Raw genomic sequence first — 22,105 nt, forward strand, 5'->3', positions numbered from 1 at the left:
TAATCAAGAACTGTTTGTAGTGTATAATATAGCACAGCTATTAGCAAATCAAGGAATACGTAAATCTAGGGTTTGCTTATCTTTACTTTTTTCTTTAATTGATAATATTACCATATTTAAAAACTTTTTAAAACATACTACAAACGCAATGTAAGATAAATCCCCCGAAACGTCTGCATTTGTTAGTTACGAGTTTATATTCTAAATATTTTCCGATCGAGAACAAATGGTAGGCCTTCGCGAAACAACCCTGATTCGAAGGGTTCAACACATCCAAATAAGCACCGTACACAGAGAAATCAATCATCTCCCTCTAACCAATAACAATACATATGTAGCTATCTCTCTTTCCCCCCGGTGCTCCGTGAAAATCGATTTGCGTTCGCATTTTCCTTCGCGACACCCTCGCGTGCAGTCGTACTTGTGGTTATACAGTATTGTGATTTTGTGATAATTAGTGACCATTTATTGAGTCGAGTGTTAATTGTGTTGTTTTTGGAAATTAAGGTGAATATATTTATTTAATTACAAAATTAATTTATTAATGTATTTTATGTAAACACGTGGGGACCTATTTACTAAGGGTATGTGGTTTTAGTTAGCGTTTCATTAAAGGTTAGCGTTCGTTTGATGATCGAAATTCGATATCAATCATTATTTAAAATTGGAAAACTTACATTGTAGATTTTGAATAATTTTCTATTCTTATTTTTTTTTTTTTATTAATAACACTAAAGCTCGTGGAACACAAAACAAAAAAGTAAAAGGTACTGTTTTGTCTTTGGATGTTTATTTATACGTAATTGTTATTGTAATTTTTAGTATTATTATTATTATCCTTTTAGAGGTATTTTCAAGACATTACATTATTTAAAAAAATACAAGGGAATTTAATTCTTTATTCAAATAGAACCGTCTGGATAAAATTTTTAATACCCGATGAAAAATAATATCTAGGCTTAATATTATATATTGAATCATTTGTTGATAAGAACAATATCAAATCTAAATAATATTTATATATAGCCTATTCCACTGGAAGCAGTAAATAAACAACCCATAGATTTACGTATTTCATGCGATTCACTAATAACTAAACTATATTTTGCACTACTAAGAGTTTATGATAAATATGTATATATTTTTTTATAATACAACCCTATTGCACTTAACCACTAATTTCCATTTTAATTTTACTTCCAAAGTTGCGATAACAGTTTCGTCGACGTTCGAAACGCCATTCATTCGCAAATCCACAGTGAATATCATAGATTAATCACGCTCTCGACCAATGATATCGCGTCCATTTGCTGTCAAATGTTGTTTATTTGGGTTTTTCTCATATTTTGTTTTGAATAGAGTATACAATATACATACGTATAATGGAGACTTTGTTAGATCTTCGAGTCCGACGTGAAAAAAAAAACTTAACGAATATTTCCACGTTTTTTGTTATTGTTTATTTTTATAAGAATTAATTCTATTATATACATTTTATGTATGTGTGTGACTCCGTCATATTCGAGAGGTTCACATCGAAAGAACGAAGATCTTATGATGAATATCGTATATACAAAACTGAACTCTCCGATAAATACCAGGAATTCAACCGCAACTGCTCCTTTGATTTTGCTAAACGTAGTAGTTGCTTTTTTGGAACGAAGTTCTCTTACTTGGCTTAAAGTAGAGTGAACTGATCGAAATCATCACGTAAACTAGAAGTGTCATATCTCTCTTTCCTTTCTTCCTTTCTCTTTCTATCGCATACGGTTTTATTAAACATTGCTTAAAATTATTTATGTTATTATTATAATTCACATGAGATTTTAATAACAATTTTATTTCACGTCATTTTCATTTACAAACTTTGTAAATTTAGACGGGCAAATGGGCCACCTGATGGTAAGTGGCCACCCCCCATAGACATCAACGCTGTAAGAAATAATAACCACCCCTTACACACCAATGCGCCACCGACCTTAGGAGATAAGATGATGTCCCTCGTGCCTGTAGTTACACTGGGTCACTCACCTCAACAATACTAAGTATTGCTATTTCGCAGACCCAGACGTGCACAAAGCCCTACCACCAAGTAAATATATATACATTTAAAAGCCATGCGGACTGATAAACAAACATTTACGTATTCCATACAATCTAATTACTCAGCTATATTATGAACTACAAACAAACAGTTCTTGATTAAATATAAATAAATATTGGACAACATCACATACATTACTCTGATCCCAATGTAAGTAGCTAAAGCACTTGTGTTATGGAATATCAGAAGTAACGACGGCACCACAAACACCCAGACCCAAGACAACATAGAAAACTACACGAGCACGGAGGTCGTCAATGATTAATATGTTACTTTATATATAATATAATAAATAATCATTTCACATAACTCATCCGCTTAAATATTAATTTCGCCTTCAAAACGTCATTTTCCTCCCAATCAATAATGAAAGCAGGGTATTAAATATCACGACCAATGAAATTGCGTCAATTCAAGGTCAGAGTTGTTTATTTGTCTAAACTCTTCTTGTGATTGGTTGTTTCAAATTTCAGTGATGATTACTCTTCATAATTTTTATTTGATTACTTCATTCTACATCTAATATAATCTCGTAATGACACGATTTTTTTATGAATGTATTTTTTTACAAATTATTTGAATTTATGAATCTATGAATGCTCCATCAACCTTGGGAGCTGAGGTGTTATGTACCTTGTGCTTGGTGTTACAGTATACGATGAGTAGGTGGTACCTACACAGACGGGCTTCCACAAAGCCATACTAACGGTAACTTTTACATTCTTGTTAAATATAAATAGTCTTAAATATTTATTACCTAAATGTATTATTTAAATAATATATACAAGAAGTTTTCCATTATCCTCCTATATCGAATAACATCAAAAATGTATTTCGTTCGGAAATGTGATCTCATTCCGTTCCGGAAATTGCCACTTCGCGAATTCGCGTTCTGTAAATCTATTCGACGAGAAAGATTTGAAATTTGACGTTCGATTCGATCGCAAGATGTTTAAAATCGATTTAACTATTAAAATAAAGTCCCCTTATTTCTTTCGCCGTTTAAAGATTGTTACCAACTAGCCTGCCCCGGGTTTGTGCGAAGCTGTGTCATTACATAGTATAAAGTCCCTTTCCGCTGTCTGCCTGTCCCTGTGTATGCTTAGATCTATCAAACTAGGCAACGGATTTTGATGCGGTTTTTTTAAATAGATAGACTGATTCAAGAGAAACGTTTACATGTATAATACATGCAAAATGTAGTTGAAACACTGATCATTTTAGAGGTTTCTAATGTGATGTCGTAAATGAACACATTTCTCTGCGCTTAAATTGCAAACGGGGGCTGGACCCTTCGAGATATATCAAAATAATGTACTACAGTATTACTTAAAAAGGTCTTCGAAAAAGTCCGCGATGGTATATGCCTATCTCTTAGGGATACACCACAATAAATATTTTTTATTTACTTTACTTTTTACGAGAAATAATGGCTTATTTACGGAGCTATTTTGAGCAATACAGCATTAATAATTATCCAATTAAGTACCTTAAATACATTGTGCGTTTAATATAGATCAATATGGCCCTTTACAGTATGTAATTTAAATGAATATTTTCGAAGATATTACAGATTTAAAACGCAGGGACATAGCGGTTTGTATTGTCTGACGACTGAACAACTGTGAACGTTGTAAGACATTCTGTAGTATATTTAGTATCAGCATTGCATCCGTGCGACGCCGGGGCGGGTCGCTAGTAGGGTATAAATTATATTTATATTATATACCAATTTTTAATTTATTGTCGTGATATATAATTTATGCAAATTTTAGAGCTCAAATATGGGCGTAAACACAGTAGACTTTTATTTTATTTATTTTTTATTTATTGGAAAAGTTACACCATCAACATATCACTAAGCACTTAAAATTAATATCTGTTGGGTAACATACAAAATGATACGTCTTCAAAGGTGTAAACAACATTTTCAGTGGAGTATTCCCGTACTCTCCTAATATGATGGAACGAATCCGACGCGAGAGGAAATAGTTCAGGTCACAGAATTTGAGTAGGCTAGACACCACAAGCAATTTGACTAAGCATGCTCGACGTTTGACGCGCTAGTACTTTAGTTTTTGTCGTGTAAGTGACGTCATAAACTGTAAAAACTCTTCTAGGGCAATAAATCAAGTCGATTGCGGTATCCTACCTACCACAGATACGTAATTTTGTTGCCCAGAGAGCTGTAATTAATTTAAAAATCATTTATTATGATCATGTATAGGATGACGTCATCGTAGGTATAAAAAAAGATGAATCGGTTTTTCTATTTTCTCGGTTTTCATACTGTACAATGAACATGCGGCATTAAGCCTACTTTAAATCTATGAGTCAAGCACAGAAACAACCGCTTCACTTGTTTTTCGAGACACAGTGATGCACAAACAACAATCCGGACTATTGCAGAGAAATCTCGACGAAAAATCTTAATAATTAATATGGGAAGCGTCAATAGTGCAATGGTTTATAGGCCGCCTAGCGATGTAAAAATTCGCAGGTTCGATCCTGACCCCTTGGGTTATTGTCGTACCCACTCCTAACACAAGTGATAAGCTTAAAAGGAGGGCTAAATAGGAATATTAGTATTTTATTTATAAATTAGGGGCATTGTTACTATACATTTAAAAAAAAAACGTTTGTGCAGACTTGGCTTAAACCCAGAACCTCGGATCTTTGTAATCTAGCCACTAGACCATCGAAGAGGTCTAGACAGACAGTATTTATGTATTTGCACAAAACGCAAAAGCCAGAAATCGTGTCAAGTATCTCCTCGTTAGAAGTTCTCGTCAGATAGCAGTTACACTTAAGTATACTTCAGAAATGTCGATGCAGCATAAACGAAGCTTGATTCTCTCTAAAACATCGTCTGAATATAGTTTCATTGTTTATTTTTAACTAGCTACACGTCCTGACTTCGCACGGTTACAACATGGGCCTCCATAAATAATGGCAATAGAGGACTATCGCAATCTTAGGGTGAAAAGATTCATTGAAATAATATAGATAATCGAGACGGTCAGCGTTGCTCCTCAATGTTATTTTACTGTTGTGTATCTACGGAATAATATTAATGATTTTGTGAGAAAATGTGGCGTCATAACAAGGGACGAAAATAATATAATTGCTCCTGTATATTAAGAGAACTTTTAACTTAAGTGAAAGGTGCGGGTTTACTGAATATAGTTCTTTAAAATGACCATTTAAAGGGGCTTGTAAATGTTTACTCGAATAAAGTATATTTTGTATTTGTTGATCGAATGTATAGAATCAGTAACTGTTCTGTGGGATAGTTTAAGTTTATCGCATTCAGACAGACAGACGGGGAGGTCGGACTTTCTTTTATAATATGTTAGTAAGCCGTGGTGAATAGAGCACGTAGATTTTAATTAAGGGTAGCGAGTTCAATATGCTTCAAGAGGAAAAACCCCTTTTACATGTATGTACGGACTGTAAATGTCCCACTGCTGGGCTAAGGCTTCCTCTCCATTTGAGGAGATGGTTAAGAGCATATTCCACCACGTTCCAATGCGGGTTGCCTCTCGATGTTTTCCTTCACCGCCGAGCATGAATTATAAACACAAAATAAGCACGTGAAAATTCAATGGTGCTTGCCTGGCTTTGAACCCGCAAACATCGGTTATGGTATCGTGTTCCAACCACGTCAATGAATCTTATTATTCATTAAAATACTTTTTAGATGAAGACGCCAGGATATAGGCTCGGGTTCCATCACAGGACTGATTGAACAATAATTGCGTATACCAACATTGTAAATATGGTTACTTAAAACTATGTTAGTTTCTTGCCGTTTCTTCTCGTTGAGTCTGAGTCTGAGTTTTAATATTGACGATTCAAAAATGCTCTATCATGAAGTATACTTGAGTAAAATAAATTTGAACCGATTTTCAGTATCGAAAAAAAAATGGCGGTTTCAATGTCAACGTCAAGAGTTGTTAAAAGCAATTTTAGAAGTAAAATTAAATTAAGTGGTTAAGTGTAATAGTGTTGTATTATAAATAGAGATATATTGATCGCGAACTGTTTGTAGTGCATATAGCCGAGCTATTAGCAAATCGCTTCTTATCTTCGATGGGAGTAGGGATTACATAATATCATACTTTTCTTGGGGTAGGCATCACATATCTACCTCCAAACAGCAGTACTCAGTATTGTTGTGTTCTGGTTGGAAGAGTGAGAGAGGAAGATCTTAGTTCCCAAGGTCAGTGCCTCATTGGCGATGTATGTAACGGTTAATATTTTTTTTTTATGTTACAGTTGGCGGGCGAGCAAATGGGCCACCTGATGGTAAGTGGTCACCATCGCCCATAGACAAAGGTGCTGCGAGAAATATTAACCATTCCTTACATCGCCAATGCGCCACCAACCTTGGGAACTTAGATATTATGTCCCTTGTGCCTGTACATTGGCTCACTCACCCTTCAAACCGGAACACAACAATACTGAGTACTGCTGTTTGGCGGTAGAATATCTGATGATTAGGTGGTACCTACCCAGACGGGCTTGCACAAACCTTGCCACCAAGTAAAGCGCCATGACCATTTAACATCCGATGGTCTATTATCTCGTCCTACCTGTACCATAAATAAAATATATTAATATGTTTTCAACGTGTACTTTAAAGTTATTCGTTGTTAATTGTAAGAAAGAACTGACTTGCTTCTTTAGTAATTTCCACGAGTTAAAGGGTCTGAAATTAAAAGCGCAGTGAAATGTGGCGTCAGGGCGTGTGACGTAATTATACGCGTCACGCGTCGCCCTTAGTTGTTTTAAAAGCTAGGGTTGAAATGGCTAAAACAAATCCATATGCCTGTGACGTCAACGCATAAAATGATACCCCTAATGATATACGGCGCTTTAAGACCAAACCCAAAGAACAATCAAATACGTTCTATGACTTAGTCAAAGGACATTTTTTTTATTTAATTAATTTACAACATCCTATAACATTATTGGAGATATTGTTAAATAAATACTAGCGAGTCAACTTGAGGCCAAAATATGTCAAACGTTGCCGTTCCGAACTATTCATTCATAAATTGTTAACTTAAAGTAATTCCGGCTGAAGTCAAAGGGGACTGTGCGGGGTGCGGGTGAGCGGGTGCGTCCAGTGCTCGCGCTGTCGTGTCGGCGGCGTTGCCGTTTTTACAGGTTGTTGAACTAACTTTGCAAATGGTTTTTTACTTTGTTTTTTCGATAATAATATCAGCGTTTATATATACATATTAGAATGTGATATATTATAAAATATCATAAAATTACAAGCGGTGTCACGTTACTTGTCCAAATTTAAAGGGATGAAACTTAAGTACACCTATTTATGTAGGCCTATTCCAATGGAAGTAGGAAAAAAGATAAACAAATCTCATATTTACGTATTTCATGCGATTTGTTAGTAACTCAGCTATATTATACACTACTAAGAGCGAGTGATTAATATATCTCTATTTATAACACAACACTATTACACTTAACGACTTATATCCGCTTTAATTTTACTTCCAAAATTTCGATAACAGCTACGTTCAGAACGCAATTTTTTCGGAAATCCATAATGAATATCATAGATCAATCAAGCTCTCGACCAATGATATCGCGTCAATTTGCTGTCAAATGTTGTTTATTTGGCTTTTTTCCTGTTAATTATATTATATACTTACACCACCGAAACGCTCCGCGATTTATGATACGAGATGAAAACCTGGTTTCTTTCGGGTAAAATAAAAAAAAAAAACAAAACAATTACACAATACAATTTACGGTTTATAATTTATCAATTATAATTTAATTTACTGTGGATAAGTTTTCATTGAGCATACCGTACCCCTGCAAGAAATTATTATTTAGAACATACTTTCTGAACGCACCCGTAAACGTCAAACATGGCCGCCCGTTTAAGTGTCATGTCATTGAATTTCATTGATATATAATATCGAAATATGGGTCAACAGAGGGGCTACCACTTTTTTTTTTTTGTTTTTTAAATTACGGTTGGCAAACGAGCAGTAGGCTCACCTGATGGAAAGTGACTACCACCGCCCATGGACATCTGCAACACCGGGGGGCTTGCAGGTGCGTTGCCGGCCTTTCAGGAAAGAATATTATGCCTTCAAAATTAAATTAAGCCTGTAATCCCGACCGTGCCGATCAATCTCCATCGTGTCTTATCCATCGCACGTGACATTGGCGAAATAAACTGTATCCCCTTGGCACAAATAAAAGCCAAAACAAAAAAATATATGTATCGAAATATGTGTCGCCGTGCCGCGTAACGTCACGAAGCGGTTTACCTTCCTATAAGAAGTTATCACTTCAAAAACTAAATCAAAAATCAGTTAAAAATTACTTTTAGTATCATCCTACCCTTAAACTTATAACAAACTTTGCATCAAAAATGGGGTTAAAAATTATAAATTACAAAAATAAATATTTAAATGTCGACAACCCTAAGTGACAAGTCGCATGAATACGTATTTCCCAACTCTCTATAACTGTAAAGGGTATGAATTCTTTTAACATCCCTTAACATACGCGCCCTTACCTTTCTAAGCTGATGGGAGATGAGATTATTTCGAGCTTTTCATTAAGCTTGGTGCTTTAGATTTTGGAGCGGAACATTCTACGGTTACGAAACATCAACTTTGAATTTGTATGACGTAGGAACTGTTTGACTTGCGTCACGAGCCTCAAAGTTAACGTATAACAAACAAAACGTAAACATTTCACTTACAATATAAAATGTAATACGGATATTTAGATTTTTATTCCTTTGTTTTTATAAAATAGTTTGCGCGGACAAATGTCACCTGGGGATCGGGAATCGTATTCTGTAATAAGAAACTCGAACTCACTGCTGTAGTGTGATTCTGTAAGCAATAACCTTGTAGCTCACTCGTGAAATAATGACAACCGATTTACTGTGATACGCCATTTTGATACGTGTATCCTAAAAAAATTATAATTATTATAATAATAAATAATAAATATTGGACAACATCACATACATTACTCTGATCCCAATGTAAGTAGCTAAAGCACTTGTGTTATGGAAAATCAGAAGTAACGACGGCACCACAAACACCCAGACCCGAGGCAACATAGAAAATTAATGAACTTTCTCTACATCGATTCGGCCGGGAATCGGACCCGGGACCTCGGAGTGGCGTACCCATGAAAACCGGTGTACACACTACTCGACCACGGAGGTCGTCAATTAAAGTCAATGTCGTGAATCACATTCTGACATTTCAATCGCGTGTTATTTGTTGTTATGTCAGAAAATGACAGGCCATATTGAGTGTAATAATTATAAAATGTATAGGACACACGTATCAAAATGGCTCATCACTGTCGAGTGTCAACAATTCACGAGTGAGATTCGAGATGAATTCCTACAGAATCGCACTGGTGGTCATAACACCATTTATATATATTGGCGCTGTAAGAAATATTAACCATCCGTAACGTCGTATAACAGTAAACATTAAAAGCCGCTTCCATAGTTACGTATACCATTAGATCCCCTTTTTTTACGCATTACGCGTTTTCCCCAAGTTAAGTGAGGGAATTATCGGTGGCCAAGACTGCGCCCTAGTACACCGGAATACCCACTAAAAACCAGCGGTACCCACTTCGTCTTTTCAGCGGGCGCCACAGGATCGCTTTAGCTACTGTGACGCCCTGAAACCATTAGATCCCCTGATGATACTTCGGCGTAAATAGTTTTGCTAACCCCTTGATTCACGAAATACTTAAGCGTAAAGCGCTCAAGTGTTATTGTCAAGCGCTTTGTGTCAAATTACAGGATACGAAGGGGAACATGAAATGTTCTCTTGCATTGAATAAGTAAATCATCTTGCTCAGCTGTAGGATTTATTGGCTTTTTTAACTAGATAGAGTATCCGTTTCCTTAATAAGATTTCTGAAATAATTTTAGCCTGGATTAATTAGAATTTAAATACAACGTCAGAAAAAAAACATTGATACAAACTTTATAATAAGACACAGATAATATATTTTTATGAAGAAAAAAAAATACGTATTTATGGAATTCAGAAAATTTGAGATCGATTCCAACGTGTTATTTATATGTTGTGCATCAAATATCATTACAATATATACTATGTTTTTGAATATATTTTCAAGCGGCTTACAGTAGAGTACATAAATTACATTAACAGCCTGTTTTAATTCACGCGGGATTTTTAATAACAATTTCGTCATTGTCATACAATTTTATTTATTGTCATTGAATTATTCTCAAACGTTTATTTATTTAATCGTGTCCGTTACGATCTCGAATTTGTTTTTTTTTTTTCAGATAACCGGCATGCCGTGGGCGTGAAATGGATGGTATCCAAATGGAGCCCATCGGCAAATATAAAGCCGATCGTAACGGATCCGCTAAGGGTAAGTAAATCAGATCATTTAATATAATCAAGTAATTAGTTCCCTGGTGAGGTTTTGTGCAAGCCCGTCTGGATCACCCATCCATCAGAAGTATTGAGAAGTCATTGCATCTCGATCCTTCTCACATGTGACAATGATCGCAATAACCTTCTTTGTGGAAAACATATCCAGCATCCTCAAAGTTGGCCATGTTTTATTTTTGTGTGAAATGCTGATACTAAATACACTAAAGTAAGCCTTTATAATTTTATATACAACGTTTACAGTTTTTCAGTCATGAGACAAAACAAACCGTCCCTGCATTTTAAATCTGTAATATCTTCGAAAATATTCATTTAAATTACACGCTGTAAAGGGCCTTATTGATTAAATGCCAATGTATTTAAGGTACCTAATTGGATAAGGATTAATGCTGTATTGCTTTTAAAATCGCTTCGAAAATAAGCTATTGTTTCTCGAAAAAGTAAAGGATACCAAATGGTTATTGTGGGTTATCCCTAAGAGATACACATATAGGACTCCATTAAGGACTTTTTTGTAGACCTTTTTAAGGTGTCTACTGTAGTACATTATTTTGATCTATCTCGTAGGATTCAAAAGTGTTTATTTACGACATCACTTTAGAAACCTCTAAAATGATCAGTGTTTCTCTACTATAATGTGTACTATAATGCATATAAAACTTCCTCCTAAATCAATCTATCTATTGAAAAAATCCGCATCAAAATCCGTTGTGTAATTTTAAAGATCTAAGCATACATAGGGACAGACAACGGTAAGCGACTTTGTTTTATATCATGGAATGGAGCTGTGTCTTGTATTGTAATTGTTATATTTTGTTCACAGCGGCCGCTTGGCGAAATATGGTGGATCAAGATTTGGATGACGTGGCGTTTTTAGCTGGTAAGTAATGTTAACAAATAAATAGCTATTGCACGTAAAGCTTCCGATGATATTTTCCGACATCTTGTATCATCGTGATGTGTCACCTTGAGCATTATACACCTAAACTTGCCTCATGAATCATTTCGACCATTTGTTATTGCGTTCAGACAGACAGATCGACGCGGGAGGCATTGTTTTTTAATATGTAGTTGTTAGTAGTAGAACCAAGATGGCCCAGATTAGAGCACGTCAATCTTACCAGAAGATTACGGTTTCAAACCTAATTGTGTTTATTCATTTCGTGTGCAGCGGCAAATATCGTGAGGAAACCTACAAATGTCGGACGTTAATCTGTCGTATGTCCAAGCAATTCGCAATGAAGTAGCGCGGTAGAATAAGCTCCATTCCTCTAACTCTTAGAGGGCTTAGCCCCACGGTGGGACGTTTATAAGCTAGTCACGTGGCAATTTTTGTTGAATGATGAAATGTATGAATTGTAAACTTTTAAAAAAGTGCAACGCACGCAACATCTGTATAATAATTCGCGATTAAACTTTATAAATTATAACAAAACAAAATGGCGTCTAGCTATCTGTCTCAGCTTCACACAGATACAATATATATCAATGTCAATATATTTAGATTGAAGGACAAACATAAAAATAAAAATTATTGATTTTTTGAACAAGGAAAGTCGAAATTCTCGCTTTTTCTCAACTATAATATGCATGTATTATACACGTAAGCCTTCCTCTTGAATCGATCTGTTTATTGATGAAAACCGCACAAAAATGCGTTGCGTAATTTAAAAGATCCAAGCGTACAGAGGCAACTATGTTTTTACTATGTAAAAAGATAACAAAAAAAATGGCGTCGTAAGAATTTCTTTGTTTCCATTATTTTTAATTAAAGTTTTGTTAATAAAACCTGGAAAAATAAATGTTTTTCTCATACCGAAGAAGAAAAGATCAAAAGAGCATTGTTTATTAACCGAGGAAGGTATGTTTTCCTTTATTATTGTAAGAATATATAGCAACGAAGTATATAGTATTCGCGCCACATACGAGACAGTAGAGACTTTTGTTTTTGAACCGATTGTTACTTGTTTTTGTGTTTTTTTTTTAAATATAACTGTTTGGCGTAGGGCGAAATGGGCCTGATGTTAAATGATCACGTCCATAGACATTGGAGCTGTAAGAAATATTAATAATTACTTCCATTGATAATGCGCTGTCAACCGTAGGAACCAAGACGTTACATCCCTTGTGCCTGTAGTTACACAACACACTCACCCTTCAAACCGGAACACAAGAATACTAAGTATTGCTGTTTGGCGGCAAAATACCTAATGAGTGGTTGGTACCTACCCAGACGGGTACTACAAAAACAAATTATATCAAAATAGCTCAGCTTTCTATTTCAGTACCTAATAAAATTCCTCGTCAACGCATTACTAAAATTTTTTACCATCCAAGAGTTCGTACAAATCTAGGTGCGCATTCTCCACTTGCTAGGATGTGCAACTTATACAACTTCTTAAATAAAGAGATAACAGATTTGGACATGTTTCATGATTCATTTTCAAAATTCAAACATACTCTGCATAAATATTACTCTCTAAAATTGTAACTGTTTCACTTTTAATTTTATGTGTAGTTGTTTACATAACTTTATATATATATAATGTTGTTCTTTTTTTTTTTTTAGTAGTAATTTAATTTAGTTAGATTAGGGTGTTATTGTTGTTATAAAACTTCTCAGACAATGTTGTGAATACCTGTAATTGGTGTACATATGAAGACCTGATACTTTTGACTGTATATTTAATATAAATGTTGCATATGTGTACTGTTGGTGTTCCTAAAAAAAAAAAACATATTTATCTAAAGGGGAACAATTCTGTCATTCTGTGAGTGAGCCAGTGTAACTACAGGCACAAGGGACATAACATCTTAGCTCCCAAGGTTTCTGGCGCGTTGCTGTAATGTAACGAATTATTATTATTTCTTACAGCGTCATTGTCTAGGGCGGTGGTGACCACTTACCATCGGGTGGCCTATTTGCCCGTCCGCCTACGAATTACATAAAAAAAATAGTACTTAATTATTATTACTAAATTATAATTACCAACATAACAAGATCATAAGTCACAGTACTTTCCAAACGTTCCAAAGTTCAACCCTTACTGATAAGCGTGATTTACCTGAAACAGCTTCTCAATGTACATGTCAATGTCAGTGTCAATGATAATGTCAAAGTCTTTTCAAATGTTTTCAACTTTCAACGAAATCGCGGGCCAAAGCTAGTCTTATTAATTTGATGTTATTTTTCTAGACACAGATAAAGCAAGGGAAGCGAGGGAGCTCGGTGACACGCCGGTGGCAGTCTGTTCCCAACGCCGAGCGCTATGTCTCGCGGCTCTGGTCTTCTCGGCGATGTTCGCAACTGCACTTCTGGTTGTGTATGCAACTCCCCAGCCTGGTGAGTAACGTTACTATAGAAATACAGGGTTATTGGAGGTGTTGGAGGTGATAGGGGTAACTATTTGCAATAATTTTGACCCCATTTGCATCATGCAAAAGTGACCCATTTTTGAGTTATCAAGTATTTCAGTTTTTTCAAAATAAGTCAAAAATGAAACTCCAAAAATTTATTTAAAAAAATAGTATCAATTTAAATCAGATTTTTTCTTCTGATTTATAAAAACTATTTAACATTGGTTATTTATAAATATTAAAACGATAATTATCGGTCTAAATTTTAAAATGCGAGACGGGAAACGATATTATAATTTTTGTCCCAATGATTTTGGGACAATAGCTAGACGTAAAAGATCGGTCATGTTCTTATTTTGAAGAGGTCCAGCCGTAGATGTGCAGAAAATATATAATGAAGATTCTTGATTGCAATTTAGTAAATTGTTACGATTTTATAAAGAATTCATTTTAGTGAGCGTAAAAAAGTTACTGACTTAGTAGAAAGCGGCGCTGTGACTGTTTATAAATAATAATAATAATATTATACGTGCGAACAGGCGTCGTCAGCTTAGAATAAAATTAAATCAAAACAAAACCTGTCATAGGTTTCGAAATTTCTCGAAAAATCTATTGTTATTCAACAGTTTCTTAGGAATTTCGAAACTCGACTCACTAGTGCTAAATTATTTATTTTATAACATCAAAGTTTGTTTATTATTTCAGAATGTCCGTGCCTCAGTGAAGCTGAACTAATACCAGGTCAACCGCCCACGGGATCTGAGGAAAATGCAACGGCCGCGAACAAGTAAGGACATCAGCATTATTTATAATCACAATTAAGTTCTTAGTCTCGTATATTGATTAATTTCTCTCTTTTTTGTTTTGTTTTACTTTTTTCCCACTCACTGAAACCACTATGATCGCCGTCCTCGACTCGGATCGGACCGACATAGGCCTTCTAACAAAGCCTGGTGACCTGTCAAATAAATTAGATCAAAGACAATGACATTTAGACATAGACAATTTTTGAACTTTTTACTGATTGTTATATTGCTAAGACTGTATATTAACTATGTCAAGGGATTGTCAAAAGTCCGCGGAATAAAAAGTCTCTCTAGAAAAACACTCGGTTGGAACGGAGTTGCTTTTGCTTTATATTATATATTAAATAACAGACGCAATGAAATAAATTAGCAACGTCTGAGGATAATATTGATGACAATGACAATTTTTTTATTAAGAATCCCGTGTGAATAAAAAAAAATATTTAAATAATATTATTTCAAATCAAATCAATTCAAAATATACTTTATTCAAGTAGGCTTTTACAAGCACTTTTTAATCATCATTCAACAAACTATATTAAGTGAAGCTACCACGGGTTCGGAATTTAGATTCTACCGAGAAGAACAGGCAAGAATTTCAGTAGTTACTCTTTTTCAACATCTAAGAATACAGTCATGTTAGTTAAATACAATTATATACGTATGTTATGTCTCCTGCCTGGAAGTCAACAAGCATTAACTCCACGCTTCTTTGTCATCTATATAATCTTGTATCGAATAATATGCCTTTTAATTTAAAACCATATACAATAGAAAGGGACAGAGAATAAGGGAAAGAGATAGAAAGGTTGCTTTTTGCTTACGTAACGATTTCTGCCAGTTCACTCTACTGTAAGCCGCGTTTTTTTTTAAATATTCGACACAATATCCTTATTTCAGGGACAGGATAGCCAGCAACGGAATGGTGTTTCCATGGCGTGGTGCGAGACTGCCGACATTTCTAATACCGAAGCACTACAGTCTATGGCTGCACCCGAATTTAACTACGGGAGAGTTGAGAGGTGAGTTTCGATTACTTATTTTTATTTGAAACTATTTGTCGTCCGCAGCTTAGCTCGCGTTTTACGGTATATGGGTTACCACTGCCCTTAGAAATCGGTGTTGTAAGATATATTAACCATTCCTTTCAATTCCAATGTGCGACCTATCTTGGAGCTAAGATGTTACGTCCATTGTGCCTGTAGTTACACTGGCTTACTCAAACTGGAACACAATAATACTAAGCATTGCTGTTTGGCGTTGGAATACATGATAAGTAGGTTATACCTGCCCTCAGGCTTACACGAGCCTTAAGTTTAAACTTTGAACAGCTTCGTTACGTAACGCGTTACGGCGCCAGAAGTAAATTTTTCGCCTCGTTCAACGTTCAATGTTTTTAATAAAGATTTTCGTCTCATTATATTAGATCGAATTATTTTATAATAATTGCAATTATAATTAGTATTTTTTTTTACAGGTGAAGTGTCAATAGACTTCAAAGTGGACCGCGACTCTTCATTCGTTGTCCTCAACGTGAGAGATATGAACGTGACAGAGAGGGCGCTGTTCAAGAGTGGAGGTTCTCTGGGCCCGAAGGTCGCAAGGACGTTGGAATACCCGCCGGCTGACCAGACCTACATTGAGTTTAAGGTACGTTCAGTTATGTGTCAGTGTTAAAATTTTGTGTTTAGAGTGTTTTATTTATATATGGACATACTAGTTGTCGTCTACGGCTTCGCTTGCACTCTATAAGAAGGATCTGATCTATCTGTTTAAACGATCCCGTGAGACCCCTGAAAGAGACCGCGCGATGGCCCGTATAATTATTTATTATTATTTACGAGGAGGCTTAAATGAAACACATGTTTACAGCCTAACGTCTAAGAGTATATTGAATTGATTATTTTATTTTATAATCATCTTCTTAATATGGAAACTTGAAATTAAACATACGCTACAATCGGTCAAGCTGGTTTCTAGTAGGTATTCCGGTGCACTCGGCACTCGTGAGTCGCACACAACCCACTTTATGGGAGAAAAGATTAAAAGCGTTTTCCCAGCCCGATTAAACAAAAAAAGATACTTGTGCGTCTCAGGACGCCCAACAAAAGACAAAATTTAGAAAAAAAAAAGTCTGGCTGAAATTCGGCTGGTGTTGTGGGTTATAGTGAGAAAGGAGGAGCCTGCCTACCGCTGCCGCATGCGTTAGAGAAAAGGAAGCCAGACAGACTGGCGCCGTAACGCGTTACGTAACGAAGCGGTTTACCCTCCCATAAGAAGTTATCACTGCAAAAAGTGTGTATGTCAGAGGACTCTGTAGACATGGATATCGTGTAGAATCACACTTACATTTTTTTCATTACGTGCTAAAAAAAACTAACAACAAAATTCAAAAGTTTCGCAAATGACATTTCAATAAATCGCCAATTTCTTCGACCAGTAATACCGCGTTATCTTAATGACAAAGGCGTTAATTCGTCTTATATCCTCTTTTCGGCTATTTTCAAACACACTGTTATTTTTGAATAAATCTATACGAATATTATAAATGCTAAAGTAACTCTGTCCGTCCGTCATCATCTCACGGCCAAACCTAATTTGATAAAATTTAGTAAGAAGCAAGCTTGGACTCCTTGGAATAACAAGGGCTTTTTGTGCCCAACATCTGATGTCGAAACCTTAAATGCGAATATATATAATAAATAGATAGTAGATATATAAGACAGTAACTTAATTGTGACAATAATATAACAAACTCAGTAAAACTCCGTAAGACTCCTTATACACTGAAAATAATAGACGCTTGTACAATGTTACATCGGTCGGACGGTAGGGACGCGAATAACAGGCAGTAACTGTTACAAATATCTCTAAAAAAAATCATTATTAAAGATCATTGTTAAGTTATTGTAACCCCCGGATCCTTTTGGTTGGGTCTCTTTAGCTGGTATAACAAATTTTAGAAAATTCAGTAAAAAAAAAATTGAATTCTAATTTGAATTACGCATTCCATCGTTCCATCGACTGTTATATATTTTATATTTTCTGTTTCCCATCACTAGCCCGTCTGTCAAAAAGATCAAGCTAACTTGAACGGAGTATAATGTAAGTGATTTTATTGTTTCCAGGAAAAACTCCGCCGCAAATATAATTACACACTGAGCCTCCGCTTCATAACGAAGTTAGATCGAAGCGATAGACAACGCGGTTTCTTTTTAACATCGACACATCGACAGTAAGTTAAGTAAATATTAAATAAGTCTAACTAAAATCTATTCCACGAAACGAGCTCCCAAAGGGAATTGCCCTCGTACGGTCATTGGTTGATCGCGTGCTCTTCATTGGCCAAATAATTTCTTAGGATTGTCTTACTCGCTGAACTCGTCTCTCTTATCTCTGCGTCGACCAATGAGGTGCGATTATTTTGTTTCATAGGAGTTCGACTCGTGGAATGGACTATAGATAAAAAGTATAATTTTGTTCAACTAACATAACTTTGTATATCAGATGTTGGAAAACAGTTACTACTGATTTCCTTGTCGGTTCTTCTCGGTAGAATCTATGTTACAAACCGGTAGTAGCTCAACTTAATATAGTTCTGTAAATTGACGATTCAAAAGTGCTTGTAAAGCCTACTCGAATAAAATATATTTTGATTTTAATTTTGATAGTCTCGAGAGTCTTTTGTAAGTGAAGCTACTTCGAGGCAATTTTTATGAGTCGGTCGTCCCGTGAAGGCAAAATTATTTTACTTTCAGTAAAAGATTTTATCTTTATTTAAATTATAGCAGTGATCGTGTTTGTGTGTGTTCAACATCGGCTATGTGCGTTCCAGTCGATGTGCGGTTTCCCGGTTCTGGTTGACTCACGCCCGTTCAGCGTTCCCTTGCCTCGACGAACCGCATCTCAGGGCTACGTTCAAACTTACCATTGTAAGAGATAGGTAAGTATCAATTAAGTAACTTGTAAGTTGTGCCCGCGACTTTGTGCGCGTTTGAATTTAACAAAAAAGTTATTGTTGTAGCCTAAGTTATTCCTTATTACATCAGCTTTCTGCCGGTGAAAGTCCCGTCAAAATATGCCCAGCCGTTCCAGAGATTAGCCGAAACAGACAGAAAGAGACAAAAATTAAAAAAAATGTTATTTTAATATATGTACCGTGTATAAATATGCATTTAGTAAAAAGCGATTATTTTAATATTACAAACAGACACTCCAATTTTATTATATGTATAGATTCAAATCAAACTTAATAATAAAGTATACAATCAAACTCCCTAAACATGTAATTTTCTTATACAATGAAATTAGTTAAGATTATCGTGGTACTGTTCGAATAGAAATATCGGTAGGGTTTTGTGTAAAGCAGTAATACTTGATACTGTTGTGTTCCGGTTTGAAGGGCGACTAGTGTAACTACAGGCACGAAGGACGTAACAGCTTAGTTCCCAAGGTTGGTAGCGCATTGGCGATGCAAGGAATGGTTAATATGTCACAACGCTCATGTCTATGGGCGATGATGTCCGTCATTTTTCAATAGTATTTAATTACTCGTGTAATTCAATAGTCGGAAAAGATCTATTGAGTTTCTTATCGATTCCATTCAATAAAATCTTAGCTCACTTGAATAAAGTATATAGTATTTATAGACATTTTATGTGTGCGTGTATTCAAAGTATTTTTCACAAAATATCAGTAAGTTTTTAATTAAACAAATCAATTACACGTATAATTTCACAATAGCCATCAATATCGTTTCGTTAAAATATCATATACATAAACATATATAAATCACTTAATCTATTACAAAAGAATGAACATAATGTCGGAAATTATAGCGCGGGAAATCTTGAATGTAACTGTCGATCCAAGATGGCCGCCTCGCTAGCATCGACGCGACGCCTCACTAGAGCGCCCCGCCGTTCAACTCCCATTGACATTCTTTTCCAACCAGTATGAATAAACAAGATGGCGTACCACGCGCCGTCCCCACCGACTACGTTCTGAGCCGAGGTGCGATCTCATAGGAGACACCCTCAGGACGAACGTCACTCTCGAGCCCAAAAGGGTTCACCTTAAGGCAGTCTTAACACTCGCCCCAACGTTCGGTGACGCTGTAAAGGCCAGTAGGGCCAACAGCAATACTCAATCTAGATACAAAACCACGTGCCGTCATATTTTTAACATGTATGTATGTGTAAAAATAAATCCCCTTTATATCACTGCACGTGTCGACGAAGGTTATAATTAAACTCAAATATTAAACTGACAAGGACTATATTTCTTGAAATACAATTCGGTAACTTCAAAATGTCCGCACGCTTCCCGCGCTTGGTACCAACCGCCATTTTTCCGCCGCGCCCCACAGAGCGGCCACCAGTTTGCCCAGTTGATAAAAAAAGTCATTTAACCGGTAAAGTTACTTTAAATTTAGGATAATTATTAGAAAATATGACATATGTACATCTTAATCGGTTTTATATTGTTTTCAGATTTCACGTGTCTCTTACAAATATGCCGATAGTTGCTACCGAGGAAGCTGGGTTTTATTTAGGACACCGATTGGTAAGTTTTATTGATAGCTGCATAGTTGTAGTCCGCAGCTTCGCTCGCGTTTTATGGGCTGGGATCAGGTGTAAAGCATAACGTAGCCTGTGTCCTTCCTTGGATTTTAAGCTTATTTCGTAACAAATTACATCAAATTCGGAACCACGACTTCTGCGCGGCTTAAAAAAAGTTTTTTAGAAGTTATGCTTGTTGACTTCGAGGCAGGATATATTATATATATAAATGTATTTGGCTAACATAACTTTGTATTTTAAATGTTGAAAAAGAGTAACTATTGAGTCTCTTCTCGGTAGAATCTACAAACCGAACGGGTGGTAGCTTCACTTAATATAGTTTGTTAAATTACGATTCAAAATTTCTTGTAAAAGCCTACTTGAATTAAGTATATTTTGATTTATGGTGTGTTATCAAAGAATTCGAGAGGGAATTTTCATGATGACGCGCACAGGGTGACGTCATAACTACGCTGAAGTCGCTCGCTAAACCGACAGTTAAGTGTCACGTCGCTCACAATAGACAACTTCACATAGTGTTGCAATAGCCTATCGATAGTTAAGGTTTTAGCGATAGTATCGAAATTATCGTCGTTATCAATAGTATTGCTCACGAAGAGCTATCGATACTATTGATAAAAACGATACTATCGTTAGTACTATCGATATCGATAGTCAAACTATCGATAGTTCTGCAACACAGCTTCACACCTTATTTTATTTTATAATGTTTACTTTATTACAAATTTGAATTTTGAATGTTTAAGTGACTGTTATAGTAGTGACGAAAGAAGAAATTACATTTATCATAATAATTGTTTATTCTGTTCTGTTCTGTTTATTCTGAAGAAGTAGAACTTCTCACGTTCGTTCCTAACTTACACAGTCAACGCTTCTCTTGTTTTATCTATAATAATTGGCATAATCATTTATAGCTTCAAGATGAATTTGCAATTTCACCCCCGATGTCGACGCACATGATGGCGCTCGCTGTGTGCCGCCTCCAGCGTAGAGCTGCGCCTCCTCTGCCGGAACCCACTCCAGAAGTCACCGAAGCGCCACCCGACGACTTCGTGCCTCCGCCGGAAGTCAGCCTGTACAGTGACCAGCAAGTTATACTGGACGAGTCGGGGTTTGTGATATTTTTTTTTTCTTTTAATTTATTAATCTATTTATGTATTACTACGTGAAGTTTATGCGGAAAAGGAGTGCTGGACAGTAATATTTTTTATAAAATATGCATTAGAAATACATTAAAATAATTTAAAAAAAATTACACACACTAAGATACGTTAAACAAACACGTTTAATGTATTTATTTTTATAGACATTTTATTGGCAATATCAGGATTATTCAAGATAAGTGGGCGTATATTCAAACGATTTTATATCTGAACGATCCACAAAGTCACTAAGTTTATAATTAAACAAATCAATTACACAGATATATTCACGATAGTCATCAATATCGATTCGTTAATAAATCATATACACAAACACACATAAATCACTGAATCTATTGCAAAAGAATAAAGATAATGTCGGAAATTAGCAATTCGTCGCATACGTGGTGCGCGGGAAATCTTGAATGTAACTGTCGATCCAAGATGGCCGCCGCGTTACCATCAACGAGACGCTCCACTAGAGCGGATATATGGTCTTTACAAATTAATGGTATTTTAGGTACTGTTACCTGTACCTATATATCTTCCTGGTAGGATATATTATATACATATATAATAATTGTATTTAACTAGTATAATTTGTATTTTAAATGTTGAAAGAGTAACTACTGAGTTTTTTGCCGATTCTTCTCAGTAGAAT

The 22,105-nt window shown here is 35.5% G+C and overlaps 1 protein-coding gene across 1 annotated transcript in view; it reads left to right on the forward strand.

Moving 5' to 3' along the window:
* Positions 1–397: 397 nt before the first annotated feature.
* Positions 398–22,105, forward strand: part of LOC113393161 (uncharacterized) — a 38,269-nt gene continuing 16,561 nt past the window's right edge. Inside the window, exons 1-11 of the mRNA XM_064220100.1 lie at positions 398–507; positions 10,446–10,534; positions 11,381–11,437; positions 13,754–13,900; positions 14,620–14,701; positions 15,621–15,742; positions 16,198–16,370; positions 17,849–17,955; positions 18,556–18,663; positions 20,213–20,285; positions 21,217–21,413. Coding sequence (XP_064076170.1) covers positions 10,471–10,534; positions 11,381–11,437; positions 13,754–13,900; positions 14,620–14,701; positions 15,621–15,742; positions 16,198–16,370; positions 17,849–17,955; positions 18,556–18,663; positions 20,213–20,285; positions 21,217–21,413 — 1,130 coding nt within the window. The 5' untranslated portion in view covers positions 398–507; positions 10,446–10,470. The remainder of the gene's footprint in view (positions 508–10,445; positions 10,535–11,380; positions 11,438–13,753; positions 13,901–14,619; positions 14,702–15,620; positions 15,743–16,197; positions 16,371–17,848; positions 17,956–18,555; positions 18,664–20,212; positions 20,286–21,216; positions 21,414–22,105) is intronic.

The sequence above is a fragment of the Vanessa tameamea genome, chromosome 31, assembly GCF_037043105.1.
Source record: "Vanessa tameamea isolate UH-Manoa-2023 chromosome 31, ilVanTame1 primary haplotype, whole genome shotgun sequence".
Classification (NCBI taxonomy): domain Eukaryota; kingdom Metazoa; phylum Arthropoda; class Insecta; order Lepidoptera; family Nymphalidae; genus Vanessa; species Vanessa tameamea.